The sequence below is a fragment of the Centropristis striata genome, chromosome 12 (genome assembly GCF_030273125.1).
Source record: "Centropristis striata isolate RG_2023a ecotype Rhode Island chromosome 12, C.striata_1.0, whole genome shotgun sequence".
Lineage (NCBI taxonomy): Eukaryota > Metazoa > Chordata > Actinopteri > Perciformes > Serranidae > Centropristis > Centropristis striata.
The window spans coordinates 17,375,217-17,400,767 of record NC_081528.1 but is presented as its reverse complement, the minus strand read 5'-3'; the positions used below and the strand labels follow the sequence as shown (position 1 = coordinate 17,400,767).

General features: G+C 38.1%; 1 protein-coding gene across 1 annotated transcript; it reads left to right on the top strand.

Annotated features, from left to right (window-relative positions):
* The first annotated feature begins 2,852 nt into the window (after positions 1 to 2,852).
* Positions 2,853 to 4,690, top strand: LOC131981391 (uncharacterized). The gene is made up of 4 exons (XM_059345664.1): positions 2,853 to 3,217; positions 3,392 to 3,544; positions 3,952 to 4,041; positions 4,385 to 4,690. Exons 1-4 carry the CDS (start codon positions 2,882 to 2,884, stop codon positions 4,688 to 4,690), a joined length of 885 nt encoding a protein of 294 aa, XP_059201647.1. The 5' UTR covers positions 2,853 to 2,881.
* Positions 4,691 to 25,551: the final 20,861 nt, after the last annotated feature.

Here is a 25,551-nt window from a genome sequence, read left to right as displayed (position 1 = left end):
GCATCTTTAACACTGCGATTGGAAACTGTTTTACATGTGTCAAAGACTGCAGTTCAGCAGATAGTTACAGAATTTAGGGATATTGGTGTTTTCTTGAGTGAGGTAAACAAAAATACTCTTGATAAAGCATTAAGGCAGAATGGATCTACCATTGATGAAAACACTATACATTTAGTATTTTATTTTTTTGGGCTTGTATATTGATGACTTTGAGATCTGTAACCCTTTAGGCACCTCAAGAAAGAAACACAAGTTGTGTGCGATCTATTGGATAATTGGCAATTTGCCTGTAAGAGACAGATCATCATTATCTACTATATACTGTATCTGGCTGTCCTATGCAAAAGTCAAAATCTTAAAACATTTGGTTATGGTCCAATTGTTCAGCCACTACTGAGAGACCTACAGTTGCTTGAAAAGGAAGGGATTTACATTGACAGGTTAGGAACCAGTGTCAGAGGCACAGTGCTATACATTTCATCAGATAATTTGGGGGCACATTCTTTTGCTGGCTTTCAGGAGTCATTCAATGTTGAGAAGTTTTGCAGATTTTGCCTTGCAAGTCGAAAAGATATTCAAACTTGTTCTGTAAGAAGTGGGTCATTTGTATTGAGAACAATAGAGTCCCACAACCTGAACCAGTCTGAGCTTAAAGAAAACACAAATTTGAAAAGTGTAAATGGTGTAAAAAGTGACTGTGTTCTAAATGAACTACAATATTTTCATTGTATAACAGGGTTTCCACCTGACTTTTTGCATGACCTATTTGAAGGCATTGTACCTTCTGAGCTGTGTTCAAATTCATTGACAGGAAATATTTTACATTAGATAATTTAAACACTGCCATACAGCACTTCCCTTATAGGTACTCTGACAAAACCAATTGTCCTCAAAAAATTCCTGTTAATTTTCATTTGTCTGGAACGATAGGAGGAAACGGCCATGAAAACTGGACTCTTTTAAGGTTGTTGCCATTAATTATTGGTGATGATGTCCCTGAAAATGATGATGCATGGTCCCTGATTCTGGAACTGAAAGACATTGTTGAAATCTTGGCATCGTCCACTTTTTACGGATGAAAGCATCTGTTTCCTAGAAGCGAAGATCTTTGAACATAGGAAACTTTTAACAGATGAATTTCCTGATGTGAAACTCAAACCCAAACATAATTTCCTAGAGCATTATCCCCATCTGATTCGTTGCTTTGGACCTGTGGTTGACTTCTGGACATTTCGCTTCGAAGCGAAACATAGTTTCTTCAAGAAGGCTGTTCATGATCTTAATAACTTCAAGAACATTGCGTTGTCTCTGGCCAACAGACACCAGCTTATGTTGGCATACCATTTTGACATGCCTTGCCTGTTCAAGCCAGCAGTAGAAGTAGAGAGGACAACACACAATTCCCTTGAAAATGTGCCCCTCCCAGTCAAACGAGCTATTCAGCACAAATTCAGTCACCTGACCACTGTATCACTTGCCACAACAGCCTTAATACATGGAACAAAATATGTAAAGGGGATGTTTGTATCGTTTGGAAGCAGAAGTGGACTCCCTAATTTCTGTCAAGTCCTATACATTGTGATGGTAGACAACAAGGCATTCATTGTTCTTCAACCTTTCTCGGCTTGGTACCTGGACCACTATAGATGTTTTGAAGTATGCAGTGCTGAGGATTCCCAACTGGTTGTGGTCGACCCTGCAGAGCTGAACCACTACGTCCCCCTGTCAGCCTACGTGGTGCAAGGCAGACTCCTGATTTCTCCCAAGGCATTCCTGCTACACTGAGGTAATTATTTTGGCTTATTTTCAGGATAATTGAAGTAAAAATAATTGTCTTCTAGGCCTTAGTTTCATTAACACCTCTACCAGTGTTTTTAAAAACAGTAAATGGAACCTTGTTTATATTTTAATCTAAGGTTTAAACAAAACCTTAAATTGATAGTCTATGGCAAGGCCACAACACCTTGTATTGCACTCTCATACAGCAAAACCCCATACTTTGTTGGTTACTTACCTTTTCCCATCTACACTAAATCTCTTCACCGAAAATAGCGACCTACATGCTCACAACGTGTCACACATAGTGAGCTTGTAGATCTGTAATTTACACAGAATGTTCCTAATATCGGGATATAGGCCTCATGTGGTTAAATTACTTACTAGGTTGGGGTTCTATGACCTGTGATCATGACTTTGCCTTGTAAATGTGTATTTGTTTTGTTCATCTTAGATTCACCATGTTGCTGCGTGTCATCCTAACTGAAGAGGACATTCGGAGGGTCACAATTGAGAACATGCTTGACACGGTTGATGACCTACACTTGATCCTCAAAAACAACTTGGATTGGAAGGAATTTTGAGGGTACAATTTCAGGATCCAATGTTCAATAACGAGCTTTGCAACTTGAGTAACATGACAGAACTCCCGAAAGATAAAGTGACTTTGAAAGTGTACATTCAGCCTCGTGAACAACTCCAAGTTCATAAGGAAGAACTTCATTATCATACAGACTCAACGTTGGACACTGCAAGCTTAACCACATCCCCTGAGTCGAGCCCCAGTTCAGTCAAGTCAACCCCTAGTCATCGTCGTCAACTGCCTCAGTCATTTCAGATCCCTACTTTTGCGTATGATACAGAGCTAAGGTTAAGGCAAGGAAATGAAGCTTTCCTGAAGGACGGAACCCTCCTTGATATCTCCAAATGCATGAAATCAGACATTTTGGAAAAAATAGCAGAAGCGGTTTATGAGTATAACCCCTACCCAGAATCTGAAGAATATGCTTTGGTGGCGCAAGCACTCATCAAAAAACATCCATGTCTGAGGGAGCCAGGATCTGTTGCTGGATGGTACTGTTGGAAGTTTAGCTTAAAGTTTTAAATGGGTAACTTCAGACAAAAGCTACGAGAGGCTGGATGCACAGAGCTCAAGATCAACACGCGGTCATCCAGCACGTCTGAGAAAAGAACTCTTAAGAAGGCTAGAAAATCAGAAGTCAACTTCATGCCAGACTTCCCGGAAGGAAAAACAAAACACTCCCTTGATGAAGAAAGGACAGCAATGCTCACAGAAATGAAGAAGAGGAAGGTTGATTGGAAGCAAATTCAAGCGATGATGACCAGCACCTTCTCTTTGCGGAGAAAGGAAATTGTTGAGGACGAGCCACTTGTGGCTGATATCAAACAAAGATGGCCAGCACTGTTCTCTGAACGTCAGGTAAATAACTATTAAGAATAGAAAAATGTTATACAACAATTTCTAATGTCTGCCGTCACATAAAACTGTATAGTCTATATATATATATATATATATATATATATATATATATATATATATATATCAGTGCTATTGAATCCCTCTGCTTTTTTGTGCTTATTTTATGCCTACTAGATTGAAGCAGAGTTTGCTCGCCTCACCACTGTGGACCTGAAAGGCTGCCTCTTCGCTGGCCTTGACAAGTATCTGCAGAGGTTCATTGATATCTACAGAGCCAAGCCTGGTGTGGTGGAGTTGAAGAAACTGTTGACAACACTGGAAAGTGATGTAAGTAGGCTTACATGATATTTTAAACAATGTTTTTCTGTTGGTTCAGTAACAGGCTTCTCCCAGTCCCTGTCTCTCCAGCTCTTTAATAAACAGCTTATGTATTTTCACACGGGTCAATGGTGTCATACAACCAGAAAGAACCGCTGTATCAGCTTCAATTTTATAGTTTTCCACTTTTGTCTGCAGCTTTCTTTGTTTCATGACTTACAATTTCACTTGTTTATCCTGTATCTGTGTCTCTCCTGATTGGATGAAATTGGTATATTAGGAACATAGAGCTATTTAACACACAAACACACACACACACACACACACACTTATCATTTATTTACTGTTAAATACTCTATTCTGATGTTATCTGACTAAAACTGTTCCAATGATTGTGTATTGTCTATTATTTTTAGTGTTCCAACCAATGGAAAAGGACCATCGTGTTGATGGGGCTCCCCCACTACCTCAAAGAGGTTCCGTCCAACTTTTACAAGAAAGTTCAGGTATATTTTACTTTATATTTTCCGTCAGTGCAGATCAGCCCCCCATTCTTATGTCTATATACCCTCACTTGTACATATCCTGTATTTTAGGACCTAAACAGTGGGTTGGGACCAATCATGACTAAATAGCCCATTCTTTGTTTCCATTTTTGTCAATTCATTGTTGTGAGCTTGTAGGTCAGCTACTTTCACTAGTTTAGGTCCCAGCGAGAGAGAAAATGTCTCTTTTGTGTCTCAAGCTAAAAAGTTTCAGAACCACTGGTGTATCATGCTTAATGCTCTTTTGGCCACGACAGCAGAATCAATAAAAGTTTATTTTATCAGGTTTGTCCACTTTGTTCAGGCCACAGTTGCTGAGGAGGACATGACAAGAGGAATGACAGTGGGCATCCTCGTGGTGGCAGACGGGGATGATACTGTTGGTTTCGCTGTGGTCATCAAGGAAGAAATCATCCTTCCGTCGCTCAGTGATTTTCCAACAGCTGTGGCACTGCTGATGGGTCTGTTCTACGCACTCAACATCGACTATCCCAAAGACATAAGGTACACTTTTGAAGTCATCCAGAAGGTGCTCATGGACATTGGTGGAGGCCATTGCACTGCTTTGGTTCATGGCTTGAGAAACAGACTCTTGAGGAAGACCTTGTAAGCTTAAGCAGAGTTTAAGCATTGACCCTGGCCTTTATGCTGAACTTATGGACATTGGAGGACAGGACAATGGTCTGCATTTCCATTTAAGCTTGCTTGTTGGAGTTGTGTATTGTTACATGGCTTGAGATACAGATTTTCTTGAAAAGCCCATGTAAGCTGAAAGCAGAGTGTAAATATTGATGCTGAAGTAGAAAATGCAATGTGTTTTTATTTTGGATTGATTTGGGGGGCACAGTAACACACACAGTGTGTATTTATTTTGATTGATTTGGGGGGGCACAGTAACACACTAGGTGTGTATTTATTTTTATTTATTTGGGGGGCACAGTAACACACTAGGTGTGTATTTATTTTGGATTTATTTGGTGGGCACGGTAACACACACGGTGATTTATTTTTGATTTATTTGGGGGGGGGGGGGCAGTAACGCACAAAGTGTGGATTTTTTGCATTGAGGTTTTATCCACACTGTGTAAATCTTCAGCGTTTACTTATTTTTTGCGATGCATTATTTTAAATTGCACATGTTTTGATGCACTTTTTTTAAATTCTTTGGTTAATTGCTCCATTATTTCTAACTGGCTGCACATTGTTGAATGCCAAACCTTTTGTTTAAGATGTCATCAAAATGAAAATTTAAATGTCAACTTAAATTTTTATAACTTGCTATGCAAGATAAATTTTAGTATTGGTGAATGCCTAAATAGGATGCATTAAATAACGGATAACACATCAAGTATTCTGGAAGTATAAGTAACTGCCCACAGTGAGGTTGTAAGAAAGAACAAGTCAAGGCTATTAAAAAAAGCTTTCTGGTACAAATGTTCCATTTTGATGACATCATGTGTTGGTACTGTCTTACAGGGGTAGCTCACCCAAAAAAGTGACTTATTTTCTATCAATGACACACCCCATGAAGCCTTGAGTTCATGGAGATTTATTTTTATTTTTGTCAAATTCATAAGTAAGCCAATACCGGCAAAGACTCTGAGTCTGGTCATCAAATTATTGGCTCAGTAATGCGACAAAAACAAAACAATCTTCATGAATTCAAGCCTTCATGGTGTGTGTAACTGATAGGAAATGAGTCAATTTTTGGGTGAACTATCAACATTTTCCATTACATTTTAAAATGTTCTTTCTTGGTATTACAAAGATTAATATGAAGTCCTGTTCAGCAAGACATTACTTGCACATTACATCCTCAGTGTGTCAAATATTGCATTCCCATCCATAGCAGATTTGATTGAAATAATTTATTGTTAGTAGTGTAGATATGAACACATTTGGCCTATGTTCTGGTGAGGGAATCTGGGTGCTACAGGCTGGTACCTCACTGGCAGGTAGCCAGTATGATACAACCTCAATGACGAGACAAATGTGTTGGGAGGAATTAATTGGCCGAGGATCACACTGAGGATTTTATGTATCATTAATGTCACATAGATAGTGGGAAAACATGAAGTCATATGGGTTTCCTTAATGGCAAATTGTTGGATGATTGTCATCTGATGGATTATTCTTGGTCCAAAAAACAATTGTAATTAGGCTCATCTGTTTTTATTAAAGAAGCCTTTTCCAAGGAGTTGGATCGAAGTGTTTTTGATTTATAAAGTTGTATCTTCAATAAAACACAAAACATATTGAGCAGTATTAGTTGTTAAATTGTACTAAATGTCTGGGGTGAAAACTACATTTCATTTAAGCAGTTGGTATATGTAACTCACTATCATTGCAGTTAAATCAACCAAAAGCTTAAGTAGTATTGACTAAAGGTTAAATTATATAAACTGTTAATCAACTTATCAAGTTAAATCAACTTAAGAAATTAGGTGGTGAAGTTATATCAACTAAAGTTATCAAGTTATATCAACTAAATATATTAGGTGGTGAAGTTATATCAACTAAAGTTATCAAGTTATATCAACTAAATATATTAGGTGGTGAAGTTATATCAACTAAAGTTATCAAGTTATATCAACTAAATATATTAGGTGGTGAAGTTATATCAACTAAAGTTATCAAGTTATATCAACTAAAGATATTAAGTTATATAAACTAAAGTCAGAGTTGAGTCAAATAGCAAGATTTATTTGAGTTAACTCCATTTTCTTTGTTGGCTTGACGTAAAATTCTTTCGCAGCATGGAAATTCAAATTTTTTCGTTGAAACAGCTAGTTGGGTTTTACAGTGTAATTCCAGCATGGGAAGCGTGCCCTGCTCACTGCAGCTTTTCTCTAGAAGCAGTCCCTCTCCAAAACTCCAGAGATTCCAGACCCGAGTGAGTGGGGTTGAGAATGGAACGACAGAACGAAGTCTGGGTGCCATACTGGACAGATCTGGAAGATGTCAGCAAGGGATGCTCACTCCTCCTCAACTGTGGCTGTGTGGTTGCCTGTAAGGGCAACTGTTGGTGCCACCGTGCTGGACTTCCCTGTACCACATTGTGCAAGTGTGAGGGAGGCTGTACTAATAATGATGAAGAGTGAAACAAAAAATATTTGAAGAAATACATGGTGTTTAAGTATGTATTGTTTTTTTTTGTGTTATTTTCAGCAGGGGCCATTTTGGATTTTATGGATAACTGCCACTAGGGGGGCCGCCCCAACTTGTATCCATGGATTTTTAAAAACCTTAGGCCCATACCTAACACCCTGCCAAAAATAAAAAACTGGCTACTACGGCTGCATCCCATTACCCCTATTTCGCATCCATGCGTCCCTCACTTGCGTCTTAGTCCCGCCCACCAGGGATGCATGGAGAGACGCAAGTGAGGGAAGCGAGGAGAGGGGAAACGATTTAAGAGACATGGGACGTCCTTCCCTCCGAAGCGTCACGTGAAGTGACATCCGTTTCTAATGACGGCGGCAGCAGATCACAGCTTGATCAGCTGTCAGTCGCTTTAACAGCTGGAGACATGCACTAATAATAATTGTTTTCTCTGTTTAACAAACACCTGCACATGAATAACAACCTCCATTGTGTATTTATACTGTGAACTGTGTCCAGCTCAGGGGCACGGGAATGCCTTCATATTATTTATTTATTTATTATTTGCTTCTGTATATATTAGGACGACTATTAGGGCCAAGCATAAAAAAAACAACGGACCCAGGGGAGGGGGATAATACTGGTCCATGCCTCACTGGGTCCGTCCGGTGCCACAAATGCAAACACACACACACACACACACACACACTTCAAAGATGAATAAAGATTCCATAAACCCGGCACCACATGAGAATGCCCGTGAGGAATGCAGGCTGGGAACAATAAACCATGCTGCTGTGAAATAAGTTTAGATGAACGTTACACACTGTAACTGTCAAGCAAGGAGCAGAGGAGGTCTGAAAGAGATCGCCCCGTGTGAACGTGTTTTAAAGTTTTTAATCATGCCATGGTGGCTGGGTCCCTCTCCCCTGGGTCCATATTTATTTATTTTTTCATATATGGCCCTAATACGTCGTCGTAGTAGACGATCCTGGTGATAAATTAATTATTTAATATCCCAGAACATGATTGTGTCCGCTGAACACCAGCCAATATTTTATTAGGTTACATGCTCCATCCATCCATTTTCTTCCGCTTATCCGGGGCCGGGTCGCGGGGCAGGGCCGGGTCGCGGGGTAGGTTATATGATTAAGGTAAAATGTAAATTATGTCACTCAGTAATGATCAGCCTTGCGTGGAACGGATGAAAATGACAAACAATGTAAAAGTGTTTCTTGCTGACAGACAGACTCTCATACTCTACTGTTTTTTTTTTGTTTTTTTTTACTTTAATAATATCTATAATAAATCTGTATGGTGGAAAAAACAGATCACGAAAAGGAAAAAGAAACTTCTAGAGCGATCTTTCTCTTAATTTATTATAAATGTAGACATATGTTTGTGGTGTTTTTGTTGTTCAGAGTCACAATAAAACAGATTGTAACTACATGGTGAATCATATAAATAAAATATAAAACTTGTGATGACACACTTTAGTTTAATCTGTGATCTGTCTTCACTCCGGTATGAAACTACAGCGATGTTGCGATGTATAACATCAGTCCGATCAGCTGCTGTCTATTCAATAAGTCAGGGGGCGGGGCCACCGCTAAAAGACTTCCGCATAGGATTCTCTCGTGTATCCTCGCTTGTGCCTCCTCCAATATGCCTCCTCTATCCTCTATCCTCTATCCTCCGATCACAAATAAGAGCTTTGGGACGGTTGTAAAGATGGCGCCCGCGAAAGAACTTCCGGTTCAAGCGAGGATAGAGGATAGAGGATAGAGGAGGCGAAAATTAAGGGAGATGAGACGCAGCCTACTTCTTTTATTTTTGCTTGAACACCTGCATGTGCCCCACGCATCACTGCTGCCCCATCGTAGCCCTGGCCGACAAGGTTTTTCTTGTACTCAAGCCCATGCTTCTCAAGGAAGCATATAATCTTTCCACTTAAGGCAGCAGCATCCAGGTGTTCTGCCACTTCAAACTCCAGAAAGCTTTCATGAACCACACCGTTGTAAAAATATCTCAGAACAAATGACATTTGCTCTTTTTTCTGGACATCTTTAGTTTCATCAACAATAACTGAAAACTGCCTGCTTGTTTTAACTTCCTGGATGATTTCCTCTTTGACCATTGCAGCCAAGCACTCAAGTATTTCATTCTGTATTGTTTTACTTGTGTATTTTGCATTTTTAGCTTCTTTTAGCTTTAGTCTTTTTTTAATGATGGGGTTATGGTTACCCAGCAAGTCTAACATAGACAGAAAAACACCCTTTTTTTCTGAGTCGAGAGACTCCCTGTGACCCCGCTGTGCAATGTTTTCTGTGGCTGTTAGAACTAAAATTTCTGCTAATGTTTTAATGTAGTATTGGTTTTCAGCCACCTGCTTCTTTTTTTGCTCATCCATTTGTCCAAACATTGAGTAATTTTTATCCATCATTTTCTTGTTCTCTGTCCATGCAAACATTGCATTTACATGACCTTCAGATCTGGCATGAGAACAGAAACCACTGTCTTTCATTGTAGCCTTTTTCCAGTTACAATAACCCTCGAATGAGGCGAAAACAGTCCTTGGAACATCGGGGAGTGAAAAATGCCTACAAGCAAAACAGTAAGTTGCATCTTTCGAGTGAGAGTATTCTAACCAGGGATGAGATTTGTACCAGTCGCTGCTGAAGCTTCTCCTGGCTCCTCCCTGGAGCGTCTTAGGGAAACTCTCTCGCACTGGCTGCATTGGCACCTCACACCTGGACTTGGATATGTCTAGAAGATGGAGAGGAGGAAAGATTCAAACTGCCTCACATCTGAACTCATTATACAATATAATGACTAGTAAAACATAATCTATTTGGAACTGTCATTGATAAGTTATAACCATCAGACTGTTTAACACACACTAAAATTTTTGCCTGTGAGAGTATTTTAGGTTAAATTGTTTAATTTTGGAATTTAATCTGAGCAATAGATCTAAAATACACTTCACAAAATATTAAAACTCTGTCCCCATCTCATCACACTTTCACACTGACAAGTTTCCCCAATTATTCATATTCAAGCAAACATGAATATTTATATTTATTTGAAGAAGTCTAAGCAATGTCTCTTAAATACAGCTTATAGCAAACGTCTGTCTTTGTCATTTGTTGTTCTTATTCATATGTAACTTAGTATACTAAGCAGCAACAATTTCTTTACCATGTGGACCAGCTCGACTGGAGATAGTTGGTGATGGCTCAGACACTCTCCTTTCCCTTTCTCTGTCTGAGCCCTGCATCTTATCTTGTCTCTCACTTTCTCCCTCCTCATCTCGGTGATGCTCTCCCTCCTCCATATCTTCACCGATGTGGTGTTCTCTCACCTCCTCCTGTCCCTGGTCGCCTTGGCCTTGTAGTCTTTCTCTGTCACTTTTCTGTTGCCCTTCTCTCTCTCCTTCCACCTCATCTTCGTCTTTTCTCTCTCCTTCCACCTCATCTTTGTCTTCTCTCTCTCCTTCCACCTCATCTTCATCTTTTCTCTCTCCTTCCACCTCATCTTCCTCTTTTTTCTCTCCTTCCACCTCATCTTGTCCGTCTACTTTCCTCAGTTTTTCATTTTCTATTTCTGTTGTCTTTCTCTTTGGTGAGAAAAAACTGCTTATGTTACCTTTCCTCTTCATTTCTGTAAAATTCAAAGTAACTTTTAATCAATATTAGCGTTTGTAGCCTACTTTACACAGAACTAACGTCAGACCTAGCTAACATTACATGTATAGTGTTAAAATAATTGATTATTTTCTATATTGGTAAATGATTTTATGCTTGATTTCTGCTCCTCTGTTGTTTGTCTCTGTCTCTGTGAGTGATGCAGGTCAAAGGTCAAACCTTGAGTGTAATATCTCTCTCTATGCATTTATATTAAGTCAGACAATATGATTTTGATACAATGATTATGTTTGTGTGTTAATTTTGGTTTAGAAACTTTGACTACATATATTTCATTGTCTGTTTCATATTTTTTAGACTTTTAGAATCTATGTGAGACAGTAAAAATCCTTTGGCTCTGTAGACATACTATCTTTGGAAGACAAAACAAGACAGGAGGTTTTTTGTTGAATGTTCTGGAGAAGAGGCCATGATGGCCTTGTCCGGGGCAGCAAGCAACCAGGTGGCATTGACGTGCCGTTGTATTAATTAAAACTGGCGAATCAGCGATCAAGAGGGCGGAACTTCCTGGAGGAAATCGACCAGCATGTTTTGTAAACAAATGTTAGTATTTTAATGGGTTCAGGGAGAGAGTCGTGGTTCAGACTTCACGAACTGAAACTGTTTGTATTCAGGGACATGAGTTTTTGAACCCGGAGATCTCTGGAAAGTGCAAATTTTTTGACGTATTGTAATAAAACTTTGTTAAACTGAGAAACCTGGACGTCTCCAGCTCTTCATTTCCCCATCAACGAACTGCGCAGAAAAATGGTGAGGTTTTTTCTGTTGGTGACAGATTATCAATTTTCAAGGTTTCCTCATGCAATTTTTCTAACAATAGTTAACAAAATAACTTTCTTCAACCAGATTTTTATCATCTCAAAACCAGCATCGCAACTTTGCTAGCACTATGCTTTCATTATAATTTAATTTCTTGATAGGTAGTTAATCAGTTTTTACCTCTTTCCTCTCGTCTCTTCTCTCCTCGCGACTCCTGGCTCCCTCGCTTCGCGCCACTCAGTTATCAAAACAAATCAGTCTCGAGCCGGCCGCTCTGACGTTAACTCGTGCTGCATTCACCGCAGTCGGACATTGGAAATTCGCACTTGTAAATGTCAAATCGAACGTAACTTTTCTTTTAATTCGTTGCTGCCAACTGGGGTGGCAGCAGGGATGGCAAGGCTTTCTTTTAGGGTGGCACCCTATGCCACCCCGGTAGATCCGCCCATGTGTATGGTGCAATATTTTATGGTTTAAGAATATTCATTGCTTGTTGACATTTTTATATTCCTTGACTTATTTATTGTAATAAAGATATTTTTTTATACTGAGGAATCACGTCACTCTCTTCCAGTGTTTTATCCCAACCTGTGTGACCTTTTTGGTATGTTGTGGGATTTAACCCTTATTTAGATTTCCTGGGGGTGGAAAGAAATCTCCCCCAGGTGGCGTTGTCGGCAACCACTCAATTCCCACTCAAAATCTCCACTACATTCTGGGCCCTCGCGAGACTCCCGCCACATTCATATCCATAATAAATCTGTATGGTGGAAAAAACAGATCACAAAAAGGAAAAAAACTTCTAGAGCGATATTTCTCTTAATTTATTATAGATGTAGACATATGTTTGTGGTGTTTTTGTTGTTCAGAGTCACAATAAAACAGATTTTAACTACATGGTGAATAATATAAATAAAATATAAAACTTGTGGTGACACATTTTAGTTTAATCTGTGCCAAAGCTCTTAAGTTTCGCCTCCTCTATCCTCGCTTGAACCGGAAGTTCTTTCGCGGGCGCCATCTTTAAGACCGTCCCAAAGCTCTTATTTGTAATCGGAGGATAGAGGATAGAGGATAGAGGAGGCATATCGGAGGAGGCACAAGCGAGGATACACGAGAGAATCCTATGCGGAAGTCTTTTAGCGGTAGCCCCGCCCCCTGACTCGTTGAATAGACGCAGCAGCTGATCGGACTGATGTTATACATCAACATCGCTGTAGTTTGATACCGGAGTGAAGACAGATCACAGATTAAACTAAAGTGTGTCACCACAAGTTTTATATTTTATTTATATGATTCACCATGTAATTAAAATCTGTTTTATTGTGACTCTGAACAACAAAAACACCACAAACATATTTCTACATTTATAATAAATTAAGAGAAAGATCGCTCTAGAAGTTTTTTTTTCCTTTTTCCTTTTTTTCCTTTTCGTGATCTGTTTTTTCCACCGTACAGATTTATTATGGATATAATATATATATATATATATATATATATATATATACATATTAAAGTAAAAAAAAAAAAAAAAACAGTAGAGAGTATGAGAGTCTGTCCGTCAGTCTGTCAGCAAGAAACACTTTTACATTGTTTGTCATTTTCATCCGTCCCACGCGAGGCTGATCATTACTGAGTGACATAATTTACATTTTACCTTAATCATATAACCTAATAAAATACTGGCCGGTGTTCAGCGGACACAATCATGTTCTGGGATATTAAATAATTAATTTATCACCAGGATCGTCTACTACGCGGCGTATTAGGGCCATATATGAAAAAATAAATAAATAGGGACCCAGGGGAGAGGGACCCAGCCACCATGGCATGATTAAAAACACATAACATGAGGTGATGGCACTACATCAGCACATTTCATTCCTTTCTACCTGCGGGATGTCTCTTCTTCTCCATCACTCGCTTTGTTTGAGGTGTTTTATCAGAGTGATCCGACTGACGCTCCCTCCTCCTCGCGTTCACACGGAGCGCTGTCTCTTTCAGATCTTCTCTGCTCCTTGCTTGACAGTTACAGTGTGTAACGTTCGTCTAAACTTATTTCACAGCAGCATGGTTTATTGTTCCCAGCCTTCATTCCTCACGGGCATTCTCATGTGGTACGTCTTTACGCGTGCCATGGAGCCGGGTTTATGGAATCTTTATTCATCTTTGAAGTGTGTGTGTGTGTATGTGTGTTTGCATTTGTGGCACCGGACGGACCCAGTGAGGCATGGACCAGTATTATCCCCCTCCTCCGTATTTTTTTTCATACTTGGCCCTAATAGTCGTCCTAATATATACAGAAGCAAATAATAATAAATAAATAAATAATATGAAGGCATTCCCGTGCCCCTGAGCTGGACACAGTTCACAGTATAAATACACAATGGAGAAAACACTTATTATTATTATATGTAGTGTCCTTCAAATCCAGCCGTTTGAGCATCCTTCCTTGACATTGGGATACAGCTATTGAGTTAGATTCAGTAATAATTCTATTTCTTTAGACTGATCTGTATAATTACTCCATTCTCAAATATTATGATGGAAACCTGCCCAGAGTTATTGAGCATATTTTATAAATATTACCAGTTTGTCATATACTAATTTATTCTCATGAAATTAACTAAAACATTATATATACACTTAACACAAAATGAACAGTTAGATTTTTACTTATTTATTTTGGCATCTCCAACTAAAACAATCTCATATGTGATATTAAAGAGATTCTATTAAGCTAATATACATTTTCTAAATGGTTATATTTACAAGGCAACTGAAAGACTTTTTAGAGTGCACGTCTTACCTGGAGAGTAGTGTGAGCGCAATGAGTTGATCCCCGCAGGAAGCTGCTGAAACGCGCCGGTGACTGCAGGTGGTGCTGCAAGCGACCTATAATAATGTCATTCTTACAGTAAACTGTAGTGTAAATTCACGCAACAAGCCAATGAAATTGCGATATTTCTCGGAAAAGAAGCAGAATTATTTCTTTGCGATGGCCACTACACAACTCTGCAGTATCGTTAATGATCAGTGTACATTATAATAACAAATTAATACATTCTGACCCGAAAGAAATGCCAAAACTCTTATTTTCTGTCATATGTGCCGCCTGCGCATGAAAACAGTGCGCTTCCGTGACCTATAAATTACAGAAAGACAAGATATCGATTTTAAACGTCTATTAAGACATTAAAAACACACAAATGCGACCATCAGTAGCACGACCGCACAACTGTAAAATACGTGGTGCAAGCACGAAAGATGCTTCCTATTGAAATACATTCGTTTTAAAGTCGTCCTGAGCAGCACGAAAAAATGTTTTTTTTTGTTTTGTTTTGTTTTGTAACATATGACATTTATTGATCATTTCGCTCAAAAATTATGTAACAAAGGGTGGGTAAATTATGTAACTTATGAGAAATAAATGACCTAGGCAATTTTTTGAACATGCCTCTGTGACTTAAGCAAGATATGGTTACATTTTATTTTGAAGGTGTCTACATAAGAGTCACACAAGCATGTTCAAAAAATTGCCTAGGTCACATTTTATTTTGACTTAGGCATATTTTTTTTTTCAGATCTTTATTTAAGAATGAAAGAAATACAGGCATTCAGTATATAAACAAGATATACAAAGAAAATGCCAGTTACAGTAAATTAAATACAGTATATAAAAAAAAAATTACATAGTAAGGCACATAGGTTATAGGTGCTTCTCTTTATATTATTCTGGGGCTTTTGAAAATACGTTTTCAAAGTGTATGAGAGTGCGTTCACAATTTTTATTTGACATCAACTCTAAAGTTTCTATATAACATTTTAATTCTCTTGTTAAAACGCTAAAGTTAGGGAGGGATTTGGAAAACTTCACCTTATGGATGTGAAACTTTCCAATCAGAAGCATAAGATTTGTTATAAAGCATACTGTTTTGTCATTAGATTCAAATTGAGATAATATCTTTAGGTTAAAAAATGATGGTCTGTCCAGTCTTATCAAGTATGAAGTTTTCCATATCCCTCCAAAATATAGATGACAATGAGCAAGTATAAAATAAATGTAAAGTTGTCTCTGGCTCATCTCCACAGAAAGTGCACATTTCACTTATATCAGCAAACCTGGAAATTGATTTATGGCATGGGTAAATATTGTGCAAAATTTTAAAATGAACCTCTCTGATTTTATTTTAGAGACAGAATTGGAAGGGACACAACCATGCTCTACGCCAGTTTATTCCATTCAATTGTGATTCCCAAAAGAACTTTCTTCTGGGGGAAATCTTATTTTGTCTCTGTAAAATTGTTCTGATATGCTTGTTTGTGCATTTTTTATCTATTACATCAATCCCACCAATTTTTAGAGAAGGTATTTGAACAGTAACATTTTGATAATTTAAGTGACATTTTATTAACTCAATCATACCAGTGGGGATGGCCTTTACAACAGAAACAAACTCTCTGTATTTGACTAGAAAGGCTTTAGCTTCTAAGTTTTCGTAGCTATAAAGACTTCCATTATCATCAAAAAAAGTCCGTTACAAACATCATGGCCCTCTCAATCTCTCAAACCTCTCAAATGTGTGGAGAAAAGTTGTGAACATAGCATAATTTCCAAGAGAGTAAAGCTTGCTGATAATACTTTGATAGTTTCAGTGGCAATTTAGAAACTGTGAAGTTGCAGCTCATCAGAAATCTTAAGCCTCCTATTTTTTTTAAATATATTGTTTGGGATAAAATTCCATAGTGACTCTGGTAGTTCCAAACATTTTTTAAGACATTTATACGGTGGCCGACAAGGCTCAAACGGACGGCAACGGCCCAATACGTCTCAGTTTGAGAAAACAGCTTCAAGTACAGAAACGATGCAAAATCACAAACTCAAACACAAGTCTAAACGAGGTATAAAACGAGGAACGTGGTCCAAATTAAAAAACGTGCTGCAAAAAACAAAGACAAATGCATCATCATCATCAAACACGCTGCAAATGGAGAAACGATCTGCAAACCGACAAACGATCTGCAAATGTCATCATGAATCATGCTCCAAACCTGCAGGGGGCGCCCTCAGCGTAACAGCTCAATAGAGAGACACACGGGATGGAGAGAGAAAGAACAGCTGACTGAACCCCAACAGTGTATGAAGATACAGCGGGAACGGTAATGTGACTTTTACTTGATTTTATATATATGTATATATGTGTTTATATATGTTTGCATGTAGATTAGCCTGCTTGACATAAAACACCCGTTTTAATAATAGCCTACATTAAAAAGCCCTCTTATCACAGTCTCCCATACCTAAACCCTGTCTTTTTTTTTTTTTCCTTTTGCAGATGTACTGTCCATTCTCCACAGAATGGACAGTACTGTGGAGACAGCTTCCCTGTGTCTCCACAGTGCTTACAGCTTGTGCTTACAGCTTCCCCTGCCTTTTGCTGTGCATGTGGCAAAAACATAACTTTTTTAAAGCATGTCAAAGAAGACACGCCTGCCACTCATGCACAAGTTGATGTTGCACAACCTAGCACCAGTGCAGGTAAACAGATTCATGATTTTCATGATGAGTCCGTCTCATCAAATAAGCAATCCAAATACTCCAAAATGCTCTTGTGGACAAGTAGTGACATTTATATTCACCATACTGTGAAATAATAATGCATAATGTAACATTATGACACGTGAAGCAATAAGTTGCACTATTGCACTTTGCGCTTTAGGTGAGTGTACAGGTAACAACTTGTCCAGGAGAGCATTTTGGGGTTGTTGGTTTATGTATTTGATCATTTGAAGGACAGACAGACTCATACTGTGCACCTCCATTCTGTTCGCTCAAAACAACAGGCACTGATAATTGAAGGTGATGTACCTACTCTGAAGGTAATGTACCTAATTTGCCATAATGTTGAACTAACCCTTTAAGTTAGAAAATTGCATTTAATATAACTTGTTATATGTGTGTTTATATTGTGTTTTGTATGCAGGTCTGGGACATTCCAGATAGTGTGAGCACACCAAGAATGGAGAAAGTTTTGCAGGGGTAAAAATTGCCTTTGTCAAGTGATGTTTATGCTTCATAAACAAAACAAGTAATCAGTAGTGGAGCAGGGAAATTCACGCATTATTTGTTATTCCTAGACCCTCCAAATGCCAACAACCAGAATCTCATCAAGTAAGTTAAAAAAAAAAAAGATTATACCCAATAGTATTGATTGATTGATTTATGATGTGCATTAGTTCTAAGCAGGTAACAATTCTGAGTAATTAACTGATTAACTTAAAAAAAATAATATTTTTTAATTAGGATGGACAGCAACCAACTGCCCAGGAACAGAATCTGAATACCTGTTATAGGTAAGCTGGTGGACAGTTACAACCTTAACATGTTTAGTTAGTGTGTGTAAATATGTGTCCAATGAAGAAAATAATAAATAGTTAAAAAATGGAAGATGTTATGCTAACATTTAGCCTATTTCCTGCAATCCCTTTATATTTTTCATACTTTCTTTCTTGGAATATCCAACTGTTCATTAATATTCATTTTTATTGCTAGATTGCAACATTAAAAAAAGCTTACTAAAGACCAGTCTTTCTACATTTTAAACAGCTACCAACTCACCCCCAAAGTCAAAATAGCCTGAGAACTCCAACAAACACATTTTTTTAATTTCTGGGTAGTGTAAGAATGTACCTTATATCCAGGTATCATTGGCATGTCATTCTTTGTAAAACAAGCAAACAAACAAAAACAGTCAACTGTGCATTTTATAGGTGAGTCTATGAATTATTTTCTTGCAGCAAGTACACCAGCGTGTATGCACCTATAGTTGTTGACAGTGAGTCTGATGCAGATGACCACACAGACTACCCTGCAGTGGAAAGGTATGATGTTTTACTAGTTAGTACCTCATTGTTATTTTTGGCTCCATTATTGGAAATCATGTACACTGATACTCTCTTACAGTCCACAGGGTTTGAGCTTGAGTGCTGAAAATAAACTCTTTTTACAAATTTTCTGCTTGCACGAAGTTGAATTCCATGTGGATCAGTTTCTCTCATCAGGGTCATAACATCATCCCTCTTAACAGTCAGAGAGTACTTCAGGCGCAGTGTCTGCCACATTGAACGGTAGCCATAGAGTTGACCTGGACCCTTTAACTCTTCCTGTATGGCAGCACGAACGGTGGCAAGAGGAGAGTAGTCTTTTTGCCTGGATAAAGACATACTTTTCAGCTTCCTCTTCAGGGAGCAAAGGCTCATATGAACATTGTGTTTTGAAGCCAAAAAATCCAAAATTTCTGCATTGCTGTAGCCGTGATTAAAATATCCTTGTATTAGATCCTCGTTTGTGGGGATATCTGATGCTGATTCTGCCAAACATAAAGTGGGATAAAGGCAGAGATTGAATTTTATTAGAAATATAACACTTTGCCTCTGATGGACGGTGGACATCCTTTAACATCAGAACCTGCATAAACGCTAATTTTCTACCCATATGGCAGTGAAACTCACTATCTGCACCTCAATGACACACAGCTCAAGATTTGGTTAGCTTGCACTGTAACTTTATTACACAACACAGGCCATTAAAAGTCAAATATAATACATTTTACATAAAGACGTGGTCTGAACCGTGGTGTGAACTACATCAATGTTATTAACAAACTGGATATGAGTCCACTTACTGTTGTCTGCATATTCTGCCAAAAATTGCACATTAGAGCCACATGAGCCACAGAACATGTAAATTGTTCCCAGATCTTGTCCACAGCAAGGGCAAAACATAGCCTGGAAAAAAGAAGATAGATCAGTATAATCTAGAAAACTAAAATTGAGAAACGTGATAGCCTAACTAACGTTATTGAGGTGAGTATTAATACTCTTCACTACCTCTTGACACACAATGGAGATAATCTATGACTGCTTACAAGTTAACTTCTGTCATTAACAAGCATACTGTAACACGTAATGTGCAGCGTTGTATGGTATGGGAGACTGTGATAAGAGGGCTTTTTAATGTATTATTAATACGGGTGTTTTATGTCAAGCAGGCTAATCTACATGCAAACATATATAAACACATATATACATATATATAAAATCAAGTAAAAGTCACATTACCGTTCCCGCTGTATCTTCATACACTGTTGGGGTTCAGTCAGCTGTTCTTTCTCTCTCCATCCCGTGTGTCTCTCTATTGAGCTGTTACGCTGAGGGCGCCCCCTGCAGGTTTGGAGCATGATTCATGATGACATTTGCAGATCGTTTCTCGGTTTGCAGATCGTTTCTCCATTTGCAGCGCGTTTGATGATGATGATGCATTTGTCTTTGTTTTTTGCAGCACGTTTTTTAATTTGGACCACGTTCCTCGTTTTGTACCTCGTTTAGACTTGTGTTTGAGTTTGTGATTTTGCATCGTTTCTGTACTTGAAGCTGTTTTCTCAAACTGAGACGTATTGGGCCGTTGCCGTCCGTTTGAGCCTTGTCGGCCACCGTACATTTAACTTTAAAGGTAGAATTCAAGTGAAAGAAATTCAAAACCTCCAAACCTCCTCCTGCTCTCTCTAAACCAAGAATTTCTTTCTTAAGATGGTGGTGTCTGTTTTTTTCAATCTATTGATTTCTTTACAGAGTGCATAAGTGACATAGCCGGATAAACAAACCTTGACACACCTTCAGCTTTTGATAGTAACAGTCTTCCAAAAATGGAGAGGTCTCTCTGCGGCCACATATTAAAAATTGACTTTGTTTTTTTAATTTTTGGGGAGAAGTTAAGTTGCTGTCTAAGATCCAAATCTTTTGTAATTTGAATTCCCAGATATTTAACAGTTTGTTTAACAGGGATATTAAACATAAATTGCTCATCAGTCTCATGTAAACACAAAATGTCACTCTTGTTGACATTAAGTGTAAGGCCTGAAAATTCACCAGTTACTTGTAGTGCAATTTGTATCTGCGATTTATCCTTGAGAAATAAGACCGTGTCATCAGCCAACTGTGAAGTCTTTATCTCTCGATCGAAGATTGTTAAACCTTGAATATTTGGGTTGCGTGAAATATTTAAGAATAGAAGTTCAGCTACAACCAAAAACAAAAAACAGGAAATAGGGCATCCTTGGCCTCTTGAAACAGAAAACCTCCTAGACATTCTGGGATATAACATCACTGAACTATTTATGTCATTATAGAACATAGTGATACTATTAATAAATTTATCACCGAAACCAAGAATTTGCAGGGCTTGTATAATGAAAGGGTGCTCAATTGAATCAAATGCCTTGTAGAAATCGAGAAAAACCATTAATGCTTTTGATTTTATATAATCAGAATAATCAATTAGATCTAATATTAATCTGATATTAGAGCTAATATGACGTTTTGCCATGAAGCCATTTTGGTTTTCACTTATTATCTCTTCTAAATTCTTTTTTAGTTGTTTAGCATAAGCTTGTGCTAAGATTTTATAGTCAATATTGAGAAGTGAAACAGGTCTCCAGTTTTCTATTATTAAAGGATCTTTTCTGGGCTTAGGAATTAAGGTTATCAGACCTTGCTTCATGGTTGTTGTCATTTCTTGTCTGTTTATGCATTCATTATACATTAACATAAGATGGTCTTTGATTGAATCCCAAAAGCAGAGATAAAATTCAACTGTGAGACCGTCACTTCCAGGTGATTTTCTCATTCTCATTGAATGTACAGCATCAGTGATTTCTGAACATGACAGCTCAGCTTCACGTCTCTTTGAAGCTTTCTGAAATCAAGGGTGTAACGTTCCGTATGCCCTTCATAAATGTGTCACACTTAGCTTGACTAAATTCAGATGTAGCCTATATAGGTTGGTATAAAATGAGGTGACATAATTGGAAATGGTATTCGGATCTGAACATCTCACTCCATTTATATTAAGAGATGTAATATTATTTCTCTTTCTATTTCTTTTCTCTAATGCAAAAAAGTAACTTGAGTTCTTTTCTCCTTCCTCTAACCACTTAGCTCTCGTTCTGATGAAAGCACCTTTCGCTAAATTTATATACATACAATCAAGCTCCTCACTGAGGCTCTTTAGTGTTTTTAAGTCTTCTTCAGATAAGTTGTGTTTGGAACTTAGCGACTGTAGCTGATCCATTAGGGAAATCATTTTTTCATTTTTTTATTTCTTTGCTACGTTTAATTGCAACTCTAACTTTAAATTTAAAGAATTCCCATTTCTGGATTGGATTCATTTTTTCCTTATTAAAAATATGTTTGGCAAGTAATTCTATCTCTTCTTTAAATTTTTTATCATCTAATATATTATTGTTTAATTTCCAATAACCCCTAAAGTTTGAATTTTCTTTGAATCCTGTTAATCTTAAACTTATTAATTTATGATCGGACAATGGAGCATGATTATGAGAAATATCTGAAACAAACTGAAAACTCTGTGATGACATTAACCAAAGGTCAATTCTTGACTGTAAAGTCCTTCTGTTGTTAGACCATGTGTAGTCTGTGACATTGGGGTTCATAAATCTCCACACATCTGTCAGTAAAAAGTGATCACTTAAAGATGAGGTAGGTTTAAAGCTCAATAATGAAGCAGTTCTTGGAGGATGTCGGTCCATGTAATCGTCTGGAGCATTGTTAAAGTCCCCTCCTATGACAATAGTAGAATCTTTGAATTTTTCCTTTAAGACGTCCAACTTCAAAGATAATTCACAAAACATGTCCTTTGCTTGAGATGCTCTGTTTGGTCCATAAACATTACAAATAATAAACAATGAATTGTCCACCTTCAAAACTAAAATGATCCACCGGCCTTCATTTGAAACTGTAGACTCCAGAATATCACCATCAAATCTGTTTAGAAGTATTGCTACTTCAGCTGAATAATTTGAGCCATGAGAAAAATATAATGCATCCCCCATTGTGATTTCCAGAATTTTTCATCTTCAATACCCAAGTGAGTCTCTTGTAAAAAAACGACATCACTATTGTAATTTCTGCAAAACAAAAATACCGCCTTCCTTTTAGTGTTATCACATAGAACACAAATTTAGTGCCTTAAAACTAAAACTTTGCATATTTAACAAAAATTCACCTGAAACCTGAAACACAAATAAACGTTATGTTATAGAGAATAAAGAATGAATTAGATACTCACAAACTTCGAACCTCAACTATAAGTATAAGTACCATTTTTTTAACTTATGGATTTTAAACCATTAACATTTTTAACAGTTATTTGTTGCCGCTGTGTCCCATTTGACAAAACTCTGAAAATATATCATTTTAGTGAGACACTTTTGTCCCTTCAATGTAAGCTTCAGTGCCACGAAAGCCGGCATGTTTCCCTTGCTTTCTGGCTGCTTCCACAAGTGGCCACAACAAACCTCCTCCTGTCAGCTTGTGTCAAATCCTCCTTGAGCATCAGTTTCTTTTCTTTCAGATTTTATTTCTGAAATTTTGCATCGTGAACTGGATGATGATTGGACGATTTGTGTTGTCGCGGGGTACTCCAACCCTCTGCACTGTATCAATCAGGAAACCAATCTTCTCCTTATCCTAAGGTACGAGCGCCGCAAAAAGCTTCATGATGTCGGTTCTGATGTTTTCTGCAGATACCTCTTTCATCCCGTACAGTCGTAGATTCCAGCGTCTACTATAGCGCTCGGCATCCTCACTCCTCTGTTGTAGTTTGGAGACCTGTTCTGATAACTCCTTCACCTGCTTCTCATTTTTTTTAACTCAAATTTCCACCCCTTTCAGTTGGTCACACACTGCGGTAATAACATCGGTGTTTCTGGACAGCTTTTGCTCAAGAGTGATAAAGCGGCTCGTTAAATCCATCACCGCTTTTAGGATGTCATCATTTGAGGTGCCATTTGTAACTTCGTCTTTGGGACGTTGTTTTTTCGGGTCCGGACTCTTTGATGGTGTTACAGGTAACGGTTTGAACATACCTTCGAAGTTCTGGATGTCTTGTTCAATCAAAGAAGTTCCATCCCTGTTTCTACTAGCTCCTCTTTTTGCCATGATGTCCAAGGCTAACTCAATAAAGCCAGAAGCTAGCAGTCACTTTGAGTTTTTTCTCTCTTTCTCTCTCTCGGGGGAATTACTTTAAATTGTGGGTTTTTTTCCGCACACACTGCTCTTGTCCCTCTTCACAACAGGTCAGCGGTAATAATGTTTGGTTTAATTGTCTTTTTTGTTGTGGTACAACTTATAGTATCGGAGCTCCTCACAACCCAACCGCGCCGGTCGCCATCTTGGTCGAACTCCGCACGAAAACATGTTGTACAATCATTTCGGGGACCACAAATTAGATTGTTTAATTTCGTGACAGTTTCACGTTCTGCCGTGAATCTGGGTTGTGTGATCTTAAGTTTGCCTCATTATCCACAAATAGGTATGAGAGCCTTGCTAAAGTTAACCTGTCCAAAATATTAGTGAATTAACCAATAAATCTACATTAAAGTTACAACCAACATCAACTAATAGAAAGATTTTATATTTTACATCTGCAGATGAGTCGGCTGTAGGTGACTGTGGCTGCATATTTTAAGAGTTTGGAGTTTCTATAAAATGTTTTAAATGTTAAGAGCCAAGAAAAAAAACAACAACACTTATTTTAACTAAATTTAGCCTGCAGAGACCTCATGTATCTCTCCACTCTGCACATCCTGTTGAATAGTCTGTTCTGAGTGAACAGCCTTGATGGTTGGTCACAGGGAGGAGAAACAGCCCACCCCAGAGCAGCTCAGTCAGTGTAGCTGTTGCATGTGGCTTTACTTTCTCATGTTCTCATGACGGACATGTTGAAGGCCTTTACAAAGTGCTGCCTGACCAGAAAGACAGAGGGACTTATTCATTCATGTAGTCATCCCTTGACCATTATTTTGTACTGTATAACTTTGAAAGATTAAATATGTCTACAACCCTGCATGTGCACAGATAGACCTCAAAGAGACTTGAGCACCTGCCCTTTGGCCTCCCAGAGAGAAAATGCCCTTTTAAAGCAGTTTTTAAAAATAAATAGATACATTCCTGTTTGTGCACAGCCTGCCCTGCCAAACATCAATATGTTGGGAGTAGGTGCTCCCAGGTGATGCCCTCTGTGGGCAGCGAGCCTTTCTATGGTGAAGAACACACACGCATGAGAAATTGTATATATTATTATTATTATTTTATTATTACTACATTTCTATAGCACCTTTCAAAACCAGGGTTACAAGGTGCTTTACAAGGTACATTATCATGGAGGCAATACAACAGTTAAAACAAAAATAACAGAACATCATCAAAAACAGTGAACAAGCAAAAATAATAGTATACAAAATTAAAATATGTGTAAGCATGTTAGAAATCATTGCACAAATGCCAGTCTGTACAAGTGGGTTTTTAAAAGTTTTTTAAAATGATACACAGACTCAGCTGTTCTGATACTGAGGGGGAGCTTGTTCCACAGCGTTGGAGCTAAGACAGTAAAGGCGTGATCTCCCTTGGTTTGAGACCGTGGGACGCTTAACAGTATGTGATTTTGAGATCTGAGGGATCTCGGTGCAGAGTAGCGGGTTAAGAGTTCTGAAATATAAAGTGGAGCTAGACCATGGAGAGATTTATAGGTAATAAAGAGGATTTTAAACTGAATTCTGTAACGGATGGGGAGCCAATGTAATGCTGCGAGGACTGGAGTGATGTGTTCTCTGCGTCGGGTGTTTGTGAGAAGTCTTGCTGCTGCATTCTGTACCAACTGTAGTCTATTAATTGCTGCATCATTTATACAGGTGAACAATGAATTGCAATAGTCCAAGCGGGAAAAAATAAGAGTGTGGATGAGCTGTTCAAGTATGTTTCTGGGGAGCATTGGTTTGACTTTGGCGATGTTTCTAATTTGTATGTAGCAAGACTGAACAAGGCTTTT